Source organism: Brassica napus, chromosome C2 (genome assembly GCF_020379485.1).
Source record: "Brassica napus cultivar Da-Ae chromosome C2, Da-Ae, whole genome shotgun sequence".
Lineage (NCBI taxonomy): Eukaryota > Viridiplantae > Streptophyta > Magnoliopsida > Brassicales > Brassicaceae > Brassica > Brassica napus.
In genome coordinates this window covers 781,676-797,189 of record NC_063445.1, presented here as the reverse complement: position 1 = coordinate 797,189, position 15,514 = coordinate 781,676, and the positions used below count along the sequence as shown (strand labels likewise).

Genomic DNA, 15,514 nt, shown 5'->3' with positions numbered 1-15,514 from the left:
CCGCTTATTTGTTATTAATAACAAGCAAGTTCACGATCAATCAATTAGTGTCTGCGTAGTGCGTAAGCCATGCCCTCTGTTTTGTATATTAATGATGACTATAAACTAGTATATTGAAAATAAAATAAACACATATCTCATTAGTTAATATGTACATCACCTCTTAATTATTCGCAAGGAAGAAGACATATTTTCTCCCGACTTATGCTGACTCGCCCTACATACTCAACATATTTTTTTGAAGTCCCTAAAAATGTCAGTTAATTTGTAAAGAACCAGAATATTCAATAAATATCAACGTCAGGGAGTCTGACAAAACCTATAGTATAATACTAAATTTTCACTTTGAATGTGGACGCGAAATCAATTTACTTGGCACACATTAAAAGCCACACTAAATGAAAAAAATAGTTATTACAACAAATGTGTTTGGAAATACGTAAAGGAGAAAGCGAAAATAAGGGAATTAACGAATGGTCTGGAGAATGTGAAGAAAAATAAACCAACCATGTTCTCGTGCTTATGGGATACTTTAATTTTGCCGTCTATCCCTCTCTTATGGACCTTCAATGTGGTCCGTCGCCTTAAATTGCTAAACATCGTTCATCTTTTTAAGATGATTTGATTTGATCCGTTGACAGAAAATGATTTTAGAGAAGACGGCCGAAGGCGAGCCAAAGCCCACATATTTTTCTCGTTCATCTTATAATTAAGCGATGATGACTTTAAGTTTACGGATGAAGGATTTTAGAAAATTTAAATATATACAAATCTTGCATTAATGTTGACTTTAAATAACTGATTTCATCAAATTTGCTTTCAACTTTATTTAATATAGGTTGTGTCCTTATCTGCATATAAATTTGAACCAATTTTCTCGAATTATTTAACCGAAATTAGCTATTGCCTGACGTTACCTTAGTTCTTTTATTTTTTCTTCAATTGAATTGATATATGATCTCCAACAGGAGTTCTGACGTTACCCTAGTACTCATTCTCCAAATGCGGCATCCGTATCATACTCATTAATAAATCTGTTGACAAAAAAAAATTAATCAAAAAGAGAAGAGTATTAGAATAAAACTAATCAGATTGTAAGAATTATGTATTAAAAAAAAATTCACTAATCATACGACAGCCATTTATTTATCTTTGAAACTTCATTTTTTCTTTCATTGCATTTTACATTAAAAATTTTTTTATCATATAACCAAAAAAACTAAATTTCACTAACTAACTATATCATCATTTTTTCCTTCTTTTCTTTTTCTATCTCTCTCTATCCGTTACTACAAATCTAATATTTTTTCAATATGGTCATTTATCAAATTAACCAGATACATTATATGAAGTTCTTGTATTCTTTTTTTTTAACATTAGCATTATTCTTTCTTTCTCATGTTAAATCTTTGTTTTGATTGGTTCAATGTTTTCTAAAAAGATGTATATGCGTTTAGATTTTATTTTTTTTGGAGAAATATAACAATCTTTTACATTACTTGTTTGAGACCAAAACTGATATGATAGATATTTTTGGTTTCCACTGTACAAAATACAACGTAACTTCCATCTTCTTTAAAGAGAAGCCTCGAGAAGTAGTTGATGATGTTGAATTGGTATTTTATACATTTAATTATGACGTTATGTTCAATCCGATAAATACACACATATATGGTTAACTTTTGTTGTAAACATGGGTTGCAATGTTGGTCACAGAATCTTTATTTTTTATTTTTTTTCTAAATTGGTCATAGAATCTTACACGGGATCATACATAAGAAGCGAAATAATTTGCTCTTTATTCGGTCGGTAGATGCATCACCTTGGAACAGAAGCGGCCTTTCGAACCAACCAAGTAAAAGGGGCACTTTCATTCTTCCATATTTCATATAAATAGAACTTGTTTTATTGTTTATTTTACATGCCTCTCTTCTTCTTCTTCCTATGTTCTTCTGTCTGAAAGAAGCTTCATTGAAATAGCACTAAAAACAAATATCAAATGGACTGATTCACGAGGTGCTTTTTTTTGGTCTTTCCAGTTCGTACAAAAACTATTGATAGTAGTAACGCTCGTGTCTTATGTACAACTGGACAGCGTGAGCGCGAATACAAACACGTACGATTATCTAATCTTTTAATAACATTTCGCTGTTTAAGATAAATTACAAAAAAAATTAAAATCTGAAAATTGATGTATATTTTGTTCTACACCGCGTATGCGGTGGGTAGCGCTCACGTGGTAAGCTTTTTCTATGAATTGACTATGAATTTTGTTTTTTGATTTTATTTCTTCAAAAGGGTATCAACCACAACTCTACAAACGACAACACAGAAATATAAAATAGCTACAAATAAACTATACTATCTGAGTATTAAACTTATAGTAATTTTTTTGAGCAACAAATTTATAGTACTTTTATGCTCCTTAAAAATAGTAAACATTCATTCGAACAATTTATTAAATATATATCTTAAAATACATAATTAAAATTTCTTTTAACAATAATAACTAAACTAATTAACGGAATTTACCGATTCGGATAACCAAACAAGAGGAACATAATCAATATAAAATAAAATAGAAAAAATGCTGACCATTTTGTGTAAATTTATCCGTCATTAAATTTTGTGTTTTTAGTATATGCATAATAAAAAAATTTAAAAAAATTACATCATCAAAATTCATCTATATAGATAATAAAACATACTTTTTTTAAGGTGTTGACATTATCTCTTTCACCTGATAACCCAAATCAAAACTTCATATTAATGTAATAATAAGATTCATCAGATATTAGTCATTCCTTTCATTTAATCGCCAGAGTCTATGATTTTACAAAACCATCATTGATTTCTCTCTGTGCCCCATCAATATAGCAACATTTGGTAATTCCCATTTGTTGTCTCGAAGAATCTTGAATAATCTTCTCTTGTTCTTTTAGCTTTATAATTGTGCATTTTCCAATAATGCTCCTTCAATTTTCCATTATTTAAAAGATCTCTTGTAAATTTTCATTTTTGTTCTATAGATTCTTTTTTTCATTTATGTTCTTCCAGATATACCTTATAATTCAATGAAAATATCTAAAATCATAATTTTCGGAAATCTCCAAAATAGATAATGGATATTTGGAAAAATCAAAGATGTTGAAAATATTAAGTCAATGAACTTATATTTAATTTATTAATTTAGGTCATATTTTTATGTACTATTGACAAATCATAGTAAGACCATTCAATATTTAATATGATGAAATATTTGATTATTTACATTAATCAATCAAATTTGTAACAATTCTAGAAAATCTTAACAATAATATAAATATTAATAATAAATTCATTTTAACTATAAAATTTAAACTATTTTTATTTATAGCAAAATCTGTTGAGACCAATTTAACAAAATCTTACTAAAATTAAATTTCTTATTCAATAATGCATCAATAAATTTTGTAATTAGTTATATTCTTATTATAAATTAATGTTAAACAGAAATTTATCATAGAAATAAATTATGTACCATATTTTATAAAGTTATAATTATAGTCTATATATTATATTAAAATGAACTATTATATGAATTAAATATGAAAAATTATATTAAATAGTTAAATTGACCTATTTTTGAAATTCTTTAAATAAATTATCATTCACCGTTAAAACGGATTAATTTTTTTTAGTATGTCATATTTTTATAGACAAAGTAAAATTACTAACATATGTTACACTACAATTTATCTTTTTATTTATTCTGAAATTCACAGCAATATAATATCTAAAAATGATTATATGAAAATATAATAGTATATACTAACCTTTAGTTAATTTATTATTAACAAAATATGCTATTTAAAAACTTTGAAATCTTAATAATTCATTAATTATTTTAATGAAAACCTAATTTTAAATATAAATTTAATGTTCATATTAATTATAATAAAATCTGTTAAGAAAACATAAAAAACCTCACCAGAAATTCAATTATTTCTTTTATAAAATAATGAATTAGTTTAGTAACAAAAAACATTCAAAAGTCATATAATCTTCCAAACTCAAAAATAGTTGTGTAATTTTCCAAATTTTTCTTGACAGAATAAACATTTTTGAAATAAACATTCTTAACTAAAATTAGCTAATATTTTAATTTTAAATAGGTATAAAAAAATAAAAACATAATTTTAATGATAAACTAATAAAAGTTGGAGAAAAAATATGTTACAATGTTGAAGATTATTTTCTCTTAAAAATGAGGAATGTGACATTCCTCTATATTAGTTATAGTCGGAAGAATTTTATAATGAAGAAAATTGAAAACATTTGGTGGAAATTGTATAACAACACTAGGCGAAGATACGAATATGTAAAATATATGCTATGACCTAAACCCTTGGAGATACCAAATCAACACGACAACAAGCAACGAGACACGTGGATGGTTGCAATTTAAGTGAACGTCCAAATCTTCTTAAAAAAATATAAAAAACAAAAACAGAAAATCTCTCACGTCTTTACCAAGGAGAATTTTTTTTGAAAAGCTTGAATTACATAAATACCCTCGTCTCCTACCTCAAGACACACTGATAAATATGAAACAACTCGATGCAGAGCTTTTATCTCTTATCCAAAATAAAATTGATCTCTCTCTTATCATATTGTTCTCAAGTTATCGTATGAGTTGGTTATTCAAATCTTTACTCATTAAGTTAGCTTTGCCTTAGCTTTCTTCTATCAAACAAGAAACAGTGGAAAGTTTATCTTATTATCTTTTGGTTTTGAATTCGTAATGGTCAAGCAGAAAACAGTATCAAAATTGAAGTGAAGAAAGAGGAGATAAGAAAGAATGGAGGAGAAGCAGAGAGGGGCAGTGTTGGGGAAGTACGAGGTGGGGAAGTTGGTGGGATGTGGGGCGTTCGCGAAGGTGTACAGAGGGAGGGACACGGGGACGGGGCAGAGCGTGGCGATCAAAGTAGTGAGCAAGCAGAGGCTGAACAAGGGAGGCCTTAACGTGAAGAGGGAGATTGCTATCATGCACCGCTTGCGTCACCCCTACATCGTGCGCCTCTCGGAGGTCCTCGCCACCAAATCCAAGATCTTCTTCGTCATGGAATTCGCCAAAGGCGGCGAGCTCTTCGCCAAGGTCTCCAAGGGCAGGTTCTCCGAGGATCTCAGCCGCCGCTACTTCCACCAGCTCATCTCCGCCGTTGGCTACTGCCACTCCCGCGGCGTCTTTCACCGTGATCTCAAGCCCGAGAATCTCCTCCTCGACGATAAGCTCGACTTGAAAATCTCCGATTTCGGACTCAGCGCCCTCGCCGAGCAGATCCGACCCGACGGCCTCCTTCACACCCTCTGCGGCACGCCCGCGTACGTGGCGCCGGAGGTCCTGGCCAAGAAAGGATACGACGGTGCCAAAATCGACGTGTGGTCATGTGGAGTGATACTGTTCGTGCTCAACGCAGGGTATCTACCGTTCAACGACCATAACCTCATGGTCATGTACAGGAAGATCTACAAAGGCGAATTCCGCATCCCCAAGTGGACCTCCCCTGATCTCCGCCGTCTCCTCACTCGCCTTCTCGACACCAATCCACTCTCCAGGATCACCATCGAAGAGATCATCCGCGACCCCTGGTTCAGACAGGGCTACGACGACCGCATGTCCAAGTTCCACCTCGAGGACTCCGACATGAAACTCCCCGCCAACGAGATGCGTATGAACGCCTTCCACATTATCTCCGGATCTCCCGGTTTCAATCTCTCCGGTCTCTTTTCCGGAAAGTTCGATCGAGTGGAGCGGTTCGTGTCGGGTTGGGCGGCAGCGAGGGTGGTTGAGAAGCTGGAGGAGATGGCCGCTGCGGAGAATCTGACCGTGGCGAGCAAGGAAGCGTGGGGGATGAAGATACAAGGGGAAGGAGGTTCCTTCGCGATGGTTGTCGAGATTAATCAGCTTACCGACGAGCTGGTGATGATCGAGGTGAGGCAGCGGCAACGAGCTGGAGGAGATATTTGGTCAGATACACTGAGGCCTTTCCTCGTGGAGATTGCTCACAAACCGGACGACACGGTGGCCGGTTTACAGACTACCCATTACCAGGAAGGTGCTTCTTCTTTGCGTGACGTGAATACGACGACTTAGTGTTTTAGGTATCTGTCATAATCATCCAAGAAATAAAACACATGACAAAAAATTCTGGCTTTTATCTGACTAAACTATTCACGAAAGTTCTCCAAATTTTTATTTTTAAACACGTTAGCCTCTGTAACTTATCATGTAATCTTTGATTATCAATGTTTTTGTAAATGGTTATCGGGACTGGGATGCACCAATAGAAGAAGAAAAATATGTTCTTGATAGGGGACAGAGAAACTGCCATGAAAATGACAAATCGTGCACGAACCGCATGCATAGAGAAATATAGCTGCATTATGTGACACGCTAATGTAATACTATTAAGGATTTATATGAGGGGATGAAAATCAGACAGATAATGGTAGCTTGCGATTATGCAACTGAAATTGTCAATGAGTGAAAGCCAACTGTCCGGATCTGAGCCATGAGAAATAACCGAAGTACTTTCACCTTTTTGATAAGTAAGAGCTTGTCCTTATCGTATTGTGAATAGTTGGTGTACTATCAGCATGTGCCACCATACACCAATAATTCTCATAATTAATTCCTGCTATCCACATTGAAACCATTGCTCAATAATTCAACATTTTATAATTGACAAAATTAGAATATCAATAATTGAAAAAATTAGCATATCAATAATTCGTCTCCAAGCATTATATGACTCATCTTACTCAACTATCATATTTTACACTTTTGTACTGATTGTCATGTACATGCTAGTTGTACTTAATCGTGTCTACACGCACCCAACTTTAGAGCATCTCCAATGGGAGTTCTTCTCATTGGAATTCTTAAAATATGTACTATGTATATATCTATATATGTATATATTATATGGGTATAAATATTTGTGGGGTCTACAATTTTTGTGGAATCCCATAAACAAGGTTCTTAAAGATTCTTAAAATCCCATTTTAAAAACCTTTGCCGTTTGACCAAAAAAAATAAAAAACCTTTGCCTATGGGGTTCCACAAAAATTATAGACCCTACAAATAGTTATACCTATATAATATACATACATAGATATATACATAATATGTATTTTAAGAACTCCAATGTGAAGAACCCCCATTGGAAATGCTCTTATGTGGATATAAAAGGAGAACATAACTACAACACATAACTAATTTCATCAACTTTTTATCGACCCACCAAATTTTACAATTAAAAAATAAATTAAAATAATCATATCACTAAAATTTTACACGAAGAACCCTAACCAAAGCAAACTTTGTAAAGAATACAACTTAAACCGACGATCTCAAAAAAAAAATTCAGCTTCTTTAGTGAAATGATTTCATAATATTTTTTTTGGGGGGGGGTGGGGGTGGGGGGGGGAGGATTTGTCCATATTTGAACAGATTTTTTGTTTCAATATAGTTGACGTCTTATAGAAAACAAAGAAAATTATAGTGATAAAAGACCATATTTACCCTATATTTAATCTACTCCTATAAGTTTGAGGATACAAGATAATTAATTAAGGAAGGATCGAAATAATATTGTATTGGATGCATGCAGTGTGAAGATTGCTATAACGTCATTTAAAAGAAAACAGAGAGAGTAAGCTCTAGTTATGTTGTTAGGCTAAAAAAAGGAGTCTTTATATGATAGTTAGAGGCTTAGAGTAACATTATTGGGAGTCCCTTAAGGCATCCCTTAAGGGAAAGGGGTGGGGACCGAGGAAGAAAGAGAAGGAAAAAACCCTTATTTAAGGGCTGTCCCTTACTCTTTTGTGACTAAAAAAAAAAAAAAAAAAAAAAAACATAACAAGGGACTCTCTCCCTCTCTCTCTTCATCCCACCAATAATGTTGCTCTTAGAGCCAGGAATTGGGTGGTTTCTTTGGTTATCCAATTTGTTGGCCCACTGCAATCCCCTGACTTAAGCAAAATCCTTAGAATTCCTATCGGGTTATTAAACCTTTGATTTGACCAAATGAAAACAAAAAAAAAATGTATTGGATCATGGGCCGAGGGTGGTCTACTGGAGACCGTAAATTCAATGAGCCTGTCCCATCTAGTCGTTGTTTTCAAATCGGGACGGTCAACAAGAAGCATACAACCATCAAAGACACTTTCCAAACCATATCCTATGTTTTACCTTGGAATGCTTCTCCTTTTCTCTCATACGAGGGTAACAAATTAGATACATGTCAAACACCAAAAATAAATGGTTGACAAAACACATTCTCAAAAAGGACTCCTCAAAAAGATGCACCTTGGAACGCTTCTCCTTTTCTCTCATACGAAGGTAGCAAATTAGAAACATGTCAAACACCAAAAATAAATGGTTGACAAAAAACATTCTCAAAAAGATGCATATTTAATTTGTTTGGGGGAAATAACTTCTTTTCTTTGTTGTATACATAACATTTTATTTTTCCACAGCTAAAAGTTTAAGATAATACGACACGATAACATATATACTAATAAAAGTGTGCTTCCTTACATTCTTAGCAAAAAAAAAAAGTGTGCTTCCAAGATGCGTTCATTGTTACTCTATTTGATTTTACGTTTCAGATCTCTACTTGTGTTCTAGGCTTCTAGCCGACAGATATTATATATATAATCCCTTTTTTTTCATATAGTGAATGAGTTCATTATTGTTAGAGCATCTCCAATGGAAGATTTTAGACTAGAATCTTTAATAAAATAATATTAAACTATTTGGTGGGGTTCACATTTTGTTAAGGATTATGTACTTAAAATCCTTAATTAAGGATTGATTGTTAGTGAATTCTTACACTATTCGCGGATCTCACAACATGTGGCGACCCGTGATTAGTTCCGTTTTTATTTTTTATTTTTTTTAAATAGATAAAAAATAATAATAATAAAAAATTCTAAAAACTTTACTTATGATTCCGAGCCACCGAGAACACCATTGAAAGTGCTCTTACACCCCCAAAACAAGAAACACACATCTTCAGAATCAAGAATGAAACTAAACACTTTGGTACGAAAGAAAATAACATTAAAAAGATAGTAGTAGGTTAACAGTTTCAGTGCCAAGCCAATACAATGTCCATCAAAGCCGGCCTTATACTCTCCTTCATCAATCTCTTATACTCCGCCGTATCTCCACCGCTCTTCTTCATCACCACCATGTGGAAGCTTGGTGCAATCTCAAACACCTCCGCTTCCACCCCTGCACCCGCTTTTCTACCTTCCATCTTCACCCTCCATCCTTCTTCCTTCTTCCTTACATTCATCTTAAGTTCCCTCCCTACCTCCACCAGCTTCTCCATGATCTCTGACGCCTCTCGGTTGGACGTAAACCTCATCTCCTCCTTCTCTTCGCCTTTCTCAAACAGTCCCGAGAGATCAAACCCGGTGGAAAGCGAAATGATCTCAAAAGCATTCAGGTTGATACACTGCTTCTTTGCCTTGTCACAGTCATCATTAAGCGGCATTGGCTCTGTGTCGTCGGTCTCTCCATCAGCATCAGCATCAGCATGGTCTTTATCCTCTTCTAGGCCTCTACGGAACCAAGAACTCTGCATGATCTTCTCGGTAGATATCCTGGTGTTGGGGTTAGGATCCAAGATCTTCTTGAGCAATCTCCTAGCCCCGGGAGCAAACCAGTTGGGGAACTTGAACTCGGCTTTACCAATCTTCTTATACAAGTCAATGAGGTTGGAGTCACGGAAAGGGAGATAACCGGCAAGGAGCACGAAAAGAATGACACCACAAGACCACACATCGGCTTTAAACCCGTCATAGCCATTCCTGTTGATCACCTCAGGGGCAACATAAGCAGGGGTCCCACAGGTGGTGTGGAGCAAGCCATCTTGGCGTCTATTGTCAGAAAGAGCGCTGAGTCCGAAATCAGAGACTTTGAGATTCCCATGCTCATCCAAGAGAAGATTCTCAGGCTTCAAGTCCCTGTGGCAAACTCCGAGGGTGTGGCAGTAGTGAACAGCGCGGACAAGCTGTTGGAAATACTTTCTGGCGACGCCTTCTCTGAGCTTGCCGGTGGAGACTTGGTTGAAAAGCTCACCGCCCTTAACGTGCTCCATGACGAAGTAGATTTTAGATTTAGTGGCCATGACTTCATGGAGGTGGACAATGTTTGGGTGTGACAAGAGTCTCATGACAGAGATCTCACGCTTAATCTGGTCGGTCATACCACCAACTTTGAGGATTCTATCTTTATCGATGACCTTAACAGCGACACCATCACCAGAGATGAGATTCCTGGCATGGTAAACCTTGGCAAAGGTACCCTGGCCAAGTAACTTGCCGACCTCATAACGAAGCATCAGCACAGTCCCTTTCTTCTCCATAGGATTATTATTAGCTTCACTACTAGTAAAATGCTAGGCGGAAAGAGGGTAATATAAATAGAGCTACAAATATACAAGTACAAGATGCAAAAAAAAAAAAAAAAACTAAAAAGAAAAAAAGGGATGGGGGTGAAGTCAAGAAGCAAGAAGAGGGTCAACCGTCCTCGCATAGAACATGCTTCCATGAGGCGTTAATTCGAACATTCTGAGAGGGATGATGAAGAGGGATGAGGGTGGAGAAGAAAAAGGGAGGAGAAGGGAGGTGTAAAGCAGTACTACTAGTAGTAGACCACTGCTCTTCAGCTTTCAAATACATGTTTCTGCATTTGTTTCAAAACCCTGAAATCATAATAGGACAACACTTTTGTTGAAACACAAGATAAAAGTAAAAGACAGATCCACACAATATATATAGATCTAACAAATATAAATATGGGGAGAGACAAGCATATATCAGGCAAATGGACCAGCGAATAAAAGAATCTGTATATTGTTGTTATAGGGTTCTCCTATCTATTAGATTACCTAGAGCCAAAATGAAAACCTTGAGATGTGGAACATATTTTACATTAAACCTTGAGAAGAAGAATCACCTGCTCAATGAAGCGCGGAAGAGATGCGAGACAGACCTGCTTGCGCAAATGATAAAACACACACACAAAGGCGAAACCCTTTATTATCTTTTATATAAAGAAGCGACAGAGAGGAGAGCGTTTGTTTGTTTGTTCTAATTTAAACCAAACAGCCTGTTCTTGCTTGTCCCTTTTTGCTAACAAATCATGCTTATTGGGCTGGGTGGTTACTGCTTTTATATTACTTCTCTAATCATCAACTGGTTTAGATTATTTTTTTATCACTTCTTATCCTCTTTTTTTTAATCATCATTACACACTCACCAAACTTATCCTGCTCTCTCTTTTTTTTTTTTTTTTTGGCTCAACATTACAGCTCTTTCTTTCTTGTTCCATCTTGCTTTTATTTCTTTGCTTATTTGTCGCTACTATTTACATTGACGTTTCCTTATGTTATTTATTTTACAGAGTTATATTATCGTTTTAAATTATTTAGTCAAAAGATTCGATTTTCGCAGAATAAAGACAACGGATTCCCTGACATTACAATACTTTTTTCTGGTTAAAAACTTAAAAGGCTATTTTGTATACCTTTTTGTGTGTAAAAAAACTTAGAAATCATTTTTTATAGTTCGTGAATAATCATCATCAGTAAACAAAAAGAAGAAGAAATCCTCACTACAAAAGCCGGCGGAAAACGAAAAAGTCTTTCTTAAATAGATTTTTAAAAAAAAATTATTCATCTAGTCTTCTACAAAGAAAATGACACAAGTAATGGTGTCCCCATACCATGCCAGTCTCAAACATAAATTGAGTCTTGTCTTACAAAAAATTTAAGCCCATTTCTTCATATATTTTTTTTTTAAATAAGAACCCTAAACCTAGCTGAAAAAAAAAACAAAAAATGAAATGGGTCCTGTGCAAATGCACCTCCAGCACAGAACCAGAGCCGGGTCTGCTCCATACGAACCCCAACCCGCAATTACATTATTTTATAATTCATAAATGTTTCTAATAAATATAAACAAAAATCATAAATTCGAGAGATAAGATCTCTTAGATATCAGAATTTAGTTATGTTAATCTTGGAATATTTGAAATTTGAAAGAAGATTTTAACAGACATGTAGAAAAAAAATTCTAGGAGACTATGATACATATGTGAGATAAAAGAAATTACTTGCAAAAGAACAAATTAACCAAAAAAGAAATACTGAAAGAAAACATGTTCATATAGTTAAGATAATTAATTTTACAAGTAGCTAGAAAGAAAATGACACAGTAAGTGTTTAAGAAGAAATCCCACGTTACAAAGTGTCCAGAGAACGTACAACATATCATACAAATACAAATACAAAATCAAAAGCATATATATATATATATATATAACTAATACGTGAGCTTGTGATCAGCTGCTGCCAGCGGCGGCGCGGTCTTCTCGGTTAACATCATCGAGAATGACGACGAGAGAGGCGATGAAGGCATAATCTACGTTTGGATAAACGGTCACGGAGAAATTGTCCTTTCCCAGGAACACGCTCTGTACAGTGTGCTTCTTGTGCATCTATTATACATATACAAAAAACCATTCCAGTTAAATCACCAACCAAGTATTCAAAGTAGTTTTGTCCTATTTTTTGTATTTAAAGTCAAACAATACATAAAACGCGGAGAGAGAGAGATGTTTACTTGGGCAACGATGGCGTCAGATTCGCCGGCGTAGACGACACAAGAGCGCTCGAGCCAGCTCCCTTTGACCCTGAAATCACATCTCTTCTCTTCCTTGTTGTGACTCAAAAACACATCAAGTTTGGTCTTAAACTGAAGCATCGATGATCTCTTAACCGTGTACAGTAGATCACACTGTTCCGTACTCCCTCCTCTAAATACTTGCCATCTGTCATGCAAACTCACCATCTGCAATATAAAATTTAATTTACTTTAGTTAAAGCCCTAGCTAGTACATTCAAACAAATCTTAATTAATTAGATCTACGGACCTTCTCTCTCAAAGTCAAGACCGGAGATCCAGAACCATCCAATAAGATCCTCTTGTCGTGAAGGCCAAACACCGGCTCCTTCACCTTGAACATCAGGTTCCCGTTAACGTCCGTTATAACGAAGTTACCGTCAGTCAACTTCATCATTTTCCGCACGATCGCTAGATCCACGGGGTACGGAGCGCAGAACCTTTGATCCACTATCCCTCCTGCGCTGCCACCTCCTTGTGGAGGCGGAGGAGCCGAAGGGGCTGTCCCTGGTGGGTAAGCGTACACATAAGGCTGCTCCATTTTTCTTATTTCTTCTCCCTCACAAAATGTATTTTTTTTTGGTATAATAATATTTGCTCTCTCTTGCTCTCTCTATTTCTTCCTGCTTTGGTGAATTTGTTTTCGTCTGGTTATGGCCGAGAAGATAAGTTTAGGCAGCCATGGTTTTTATATAATCTGCACACACAAATAATCTGGATCGAATATGTTGACTTTTAACTTTTGCTTGAGGAGAAAAGTCTATGCGCATATATTCTATTCTATTTTATCACATTTTAAAGGATTCAAAGATTGTATATTTGTTCGCATCTTAATTTTTTTTTTTTTAAACTAGTTCCTTATACAGTTTCAACACGGTTCAAAAATGGCGACGCGTTAACACGGAAACAAATGATTCAGCGAACACTGGGTACCTCTACCTGCATGTGTCTGTCAGTTTTGCTATAACCCTGCTGGCCTCCATTATAACGACGATCCCAGACCCAACCATCATTGATTAGTCTCTAAGTTTCCTTGTATGCTTCAAATCAATATGAAAAACAAATATTCGAACGTTATAGTCGTCTCCAACATCAAATTTTCAACTAAACCAATGTTTAAGGTATCAAATATTTCCGATTTGTTTGGTTATTTACCAACTCAAATTTCACCAGTAGCTGTTTACATGATTCAAGGCCCAACAACTGATCAACTCAAGTCTTCTCACTATTTTCAGCAAAGCCCAAGAATTAAGAAGCTTGGAATATACTGTGCGTTTTTATGGCGCGACATACGATTAACAAAAATTACAAAATGTAAAATATTACTATTGATTATAAATATCTATTGCTCTAGTGAAAAAGCTTTCATAGCACTTCAGTTATGAGTTCCGGCGAACTAGAGTAGCCATATAATAATAATTTTACGAAACGAAATCATCACGAGTATACGACTGGAATTAACGTTTACGCATCACCATAGACATCGGATAGACACATAGCAACACATAACTAGTCTGGATCATTTCTATAAGATCAGAATATTCATGTATAATTAAAAAAAATAAAAATACTAAAACTCTAACGATGGGTGGTCATTTCCAAGACATACATTGTGATTTAAAAAATAAACTGTTTGCTTTTGTTAAAAAAAAATATATTTCCTACCAGAAACTGCTTTTAGTTGATAATACCACTTGACCGTAGTTTAATATATTACAATAGTACTATACTATGCTTATTATCTAGACTAGAACTTATTAGTCCAAAAATGTATGTGTCATTTGTTTGTGTTGCTCGGTTTTTCGTCTTTGCGATCCGTTTTAGCTTTGGTGAAGTTTCTTGCCTATGATTCGAACTTGGTTGTTTCTTTCCAAAGCCGATCTTGAAATTTTGGAGATTTTATCTGAAATAAAATATTTATTTAATTTTTATCTGAATGTCAGAATATTTATTTTATTTTTATCTAAATGTTAAAATATTTATTTTATTTTTATCAAAACTTGGTTTTCATTCTTTTAGAAAAAAAATCAAAGAAAAATTTTAGTAACAAAAAATAATATTTTCCTTATATTAATAGTTTTATTGTAAATTATATTCATATATAAATTATAGAGCCTAGAATATGTTTGATATCTTATTATTATTCTTATTAAATTTTTTTTTTTATCCTTGCTAAGCTTCTCGATGATGTTGTCCCTTTTCTTCCCCTTTGTTTGGGATGTTTTGTATTTCGAGTATTGCCGGTTGATGTTCTGCTTTTGTCTTCCTCTGCGCTCTCTAGCTACTTCTTAGCTTTCCGGCTGATTATGTTTGGTTTGGTCTTGTTTTATCTCGTTTTTTCTAAAATATCTGTTTGTCCTTAAGTTTCGGTTTGAGTATGGTGTTGGTAGTTTTTCCAGTATGGTAAACTTATGTTTTCGAGTATTTTTAGTTCTTTTTTCGCTGGTCTTTGTATAATTGTATTTCTTTGTATCAATTTTATTATCAAATGACCACAAAAGTGCAAGAGTTATGTTTGTAAGCCAAAATTGTTTTTTTAATCTTTATATCATTCGAAAAGAAAATTTCAAAACGAATTATAACTCATGAGTTGGCTCAGCTCAGTTCGATTTTTCATGAGCATGAGCTATGTTTTTAGGCTCATTTAATAAGTGAGGTTAATGATCGAACTTAGATTAGATCATGAGTTATATGAACGATCTTTAATGAACATGAGCTAATTCATGAGCTTTGTCGTTTTTATACTTAATATACATATATATATATATATATG

At 34.5% G+C, this 15,514-nt stretch overlaps 3 protein-coding genes and 1 long non-coding RNA gene across 7 annotated transcripts; 2 read left to right on the top strand and 2 right to left on the bottom strand.

Annotated features, from left to right (window-relative positions):
* Positions 1–4,822: 4,822 nt before the first annotated feature.
* Positions 4,823–6,136, top strand: LOC106435460 (CBL-interacting serine/threonine-protein kinase 14-like). The gene has a single exon (NM_001315995.1). It carries the CDS (start codon positions 4,841–4,843, stop codon positions 6,134–6,136), a length of 1,296 nt encoding a protein of 431 aa, NP_001302924.1. The 5' UTR covers positions 4,823–4,840.
* A 2,830-nt stretch (positions 6,137–8,966) lies between these two features.
* On the bottom strand, positions 8,967–11,214 carry LOC106435465 (CBL-interacting serine/threonine-protein kinase 15). Of its 3 annotated transcripts, none has more exons than XM_048746334.1 (2): positions 11,015–11,214; positions 8,967–10,760 (listed from the first exon to the last, which is right to left on the bottom strand). In XM_048746334.1, exon 2 carries the CDS (start codon positions 10,419–10,421, stop codon positions 9,138–9,140), a length of 1,284 nt encoding a protein of 427 aa, XP_048602291.1. In that variant the 5' UTR covers positions 10,422–10,760; positions 11,015–11,214; the 3' UTR covers positions 8,967–9,137.
* Positions 11,215–12,203: 989 nt separating this feature from the next.
* On the bottom strand, positions 12,204–13,696 carry LOC106435466 (protein LURP-one-related 15). Of its 2 annotated transcripts, XM_048746682.1 has the most exons (4): positions 13,675–13,696; positions 12,992–13,438; positions 12,682–12,909; positions 12,204–12,556 (listed from the first exon to the last, which is right to left on the bottom strand). In XM_048746682.1, exons 2-4 carry the CDS (start codon positions 13,280–13,282, stop codon positions 12,401–12,403), a joined length of 675 nt encoding a protein of 224 aa, XP_048602639.1. In that variant the 5' UTR covers positions 13,283–13,438; positions 13,675–13,696; the 3' UTR covers positions 12,204–12,400. The 2 variants fall into 2 exon arrangements, with proteins under 2 accessions (XP_048602639.1, XP_013731818.1); XM_013876364.3 differs by lacking the exon at positions 13,675–13,696 and having other exon boundaries at positions 12,992–13,568.
* Positions 13,697–13,729: 33 nt separating this feature from the next.
* On the top strand, positions 13,730–14,094 carry LOC125581366. Its single transcript, XR_007319018.1, has 2 exons — positions 13,730–13,862; positions 13,977–14,094. It is a non-coding gene; the product is annotated as an uncharacterized LOC125581366 (long non-coding RNA).
* The last annotated feature ends 1,420 nt before the right edge of the window (positions 14,095–15,514 follow it).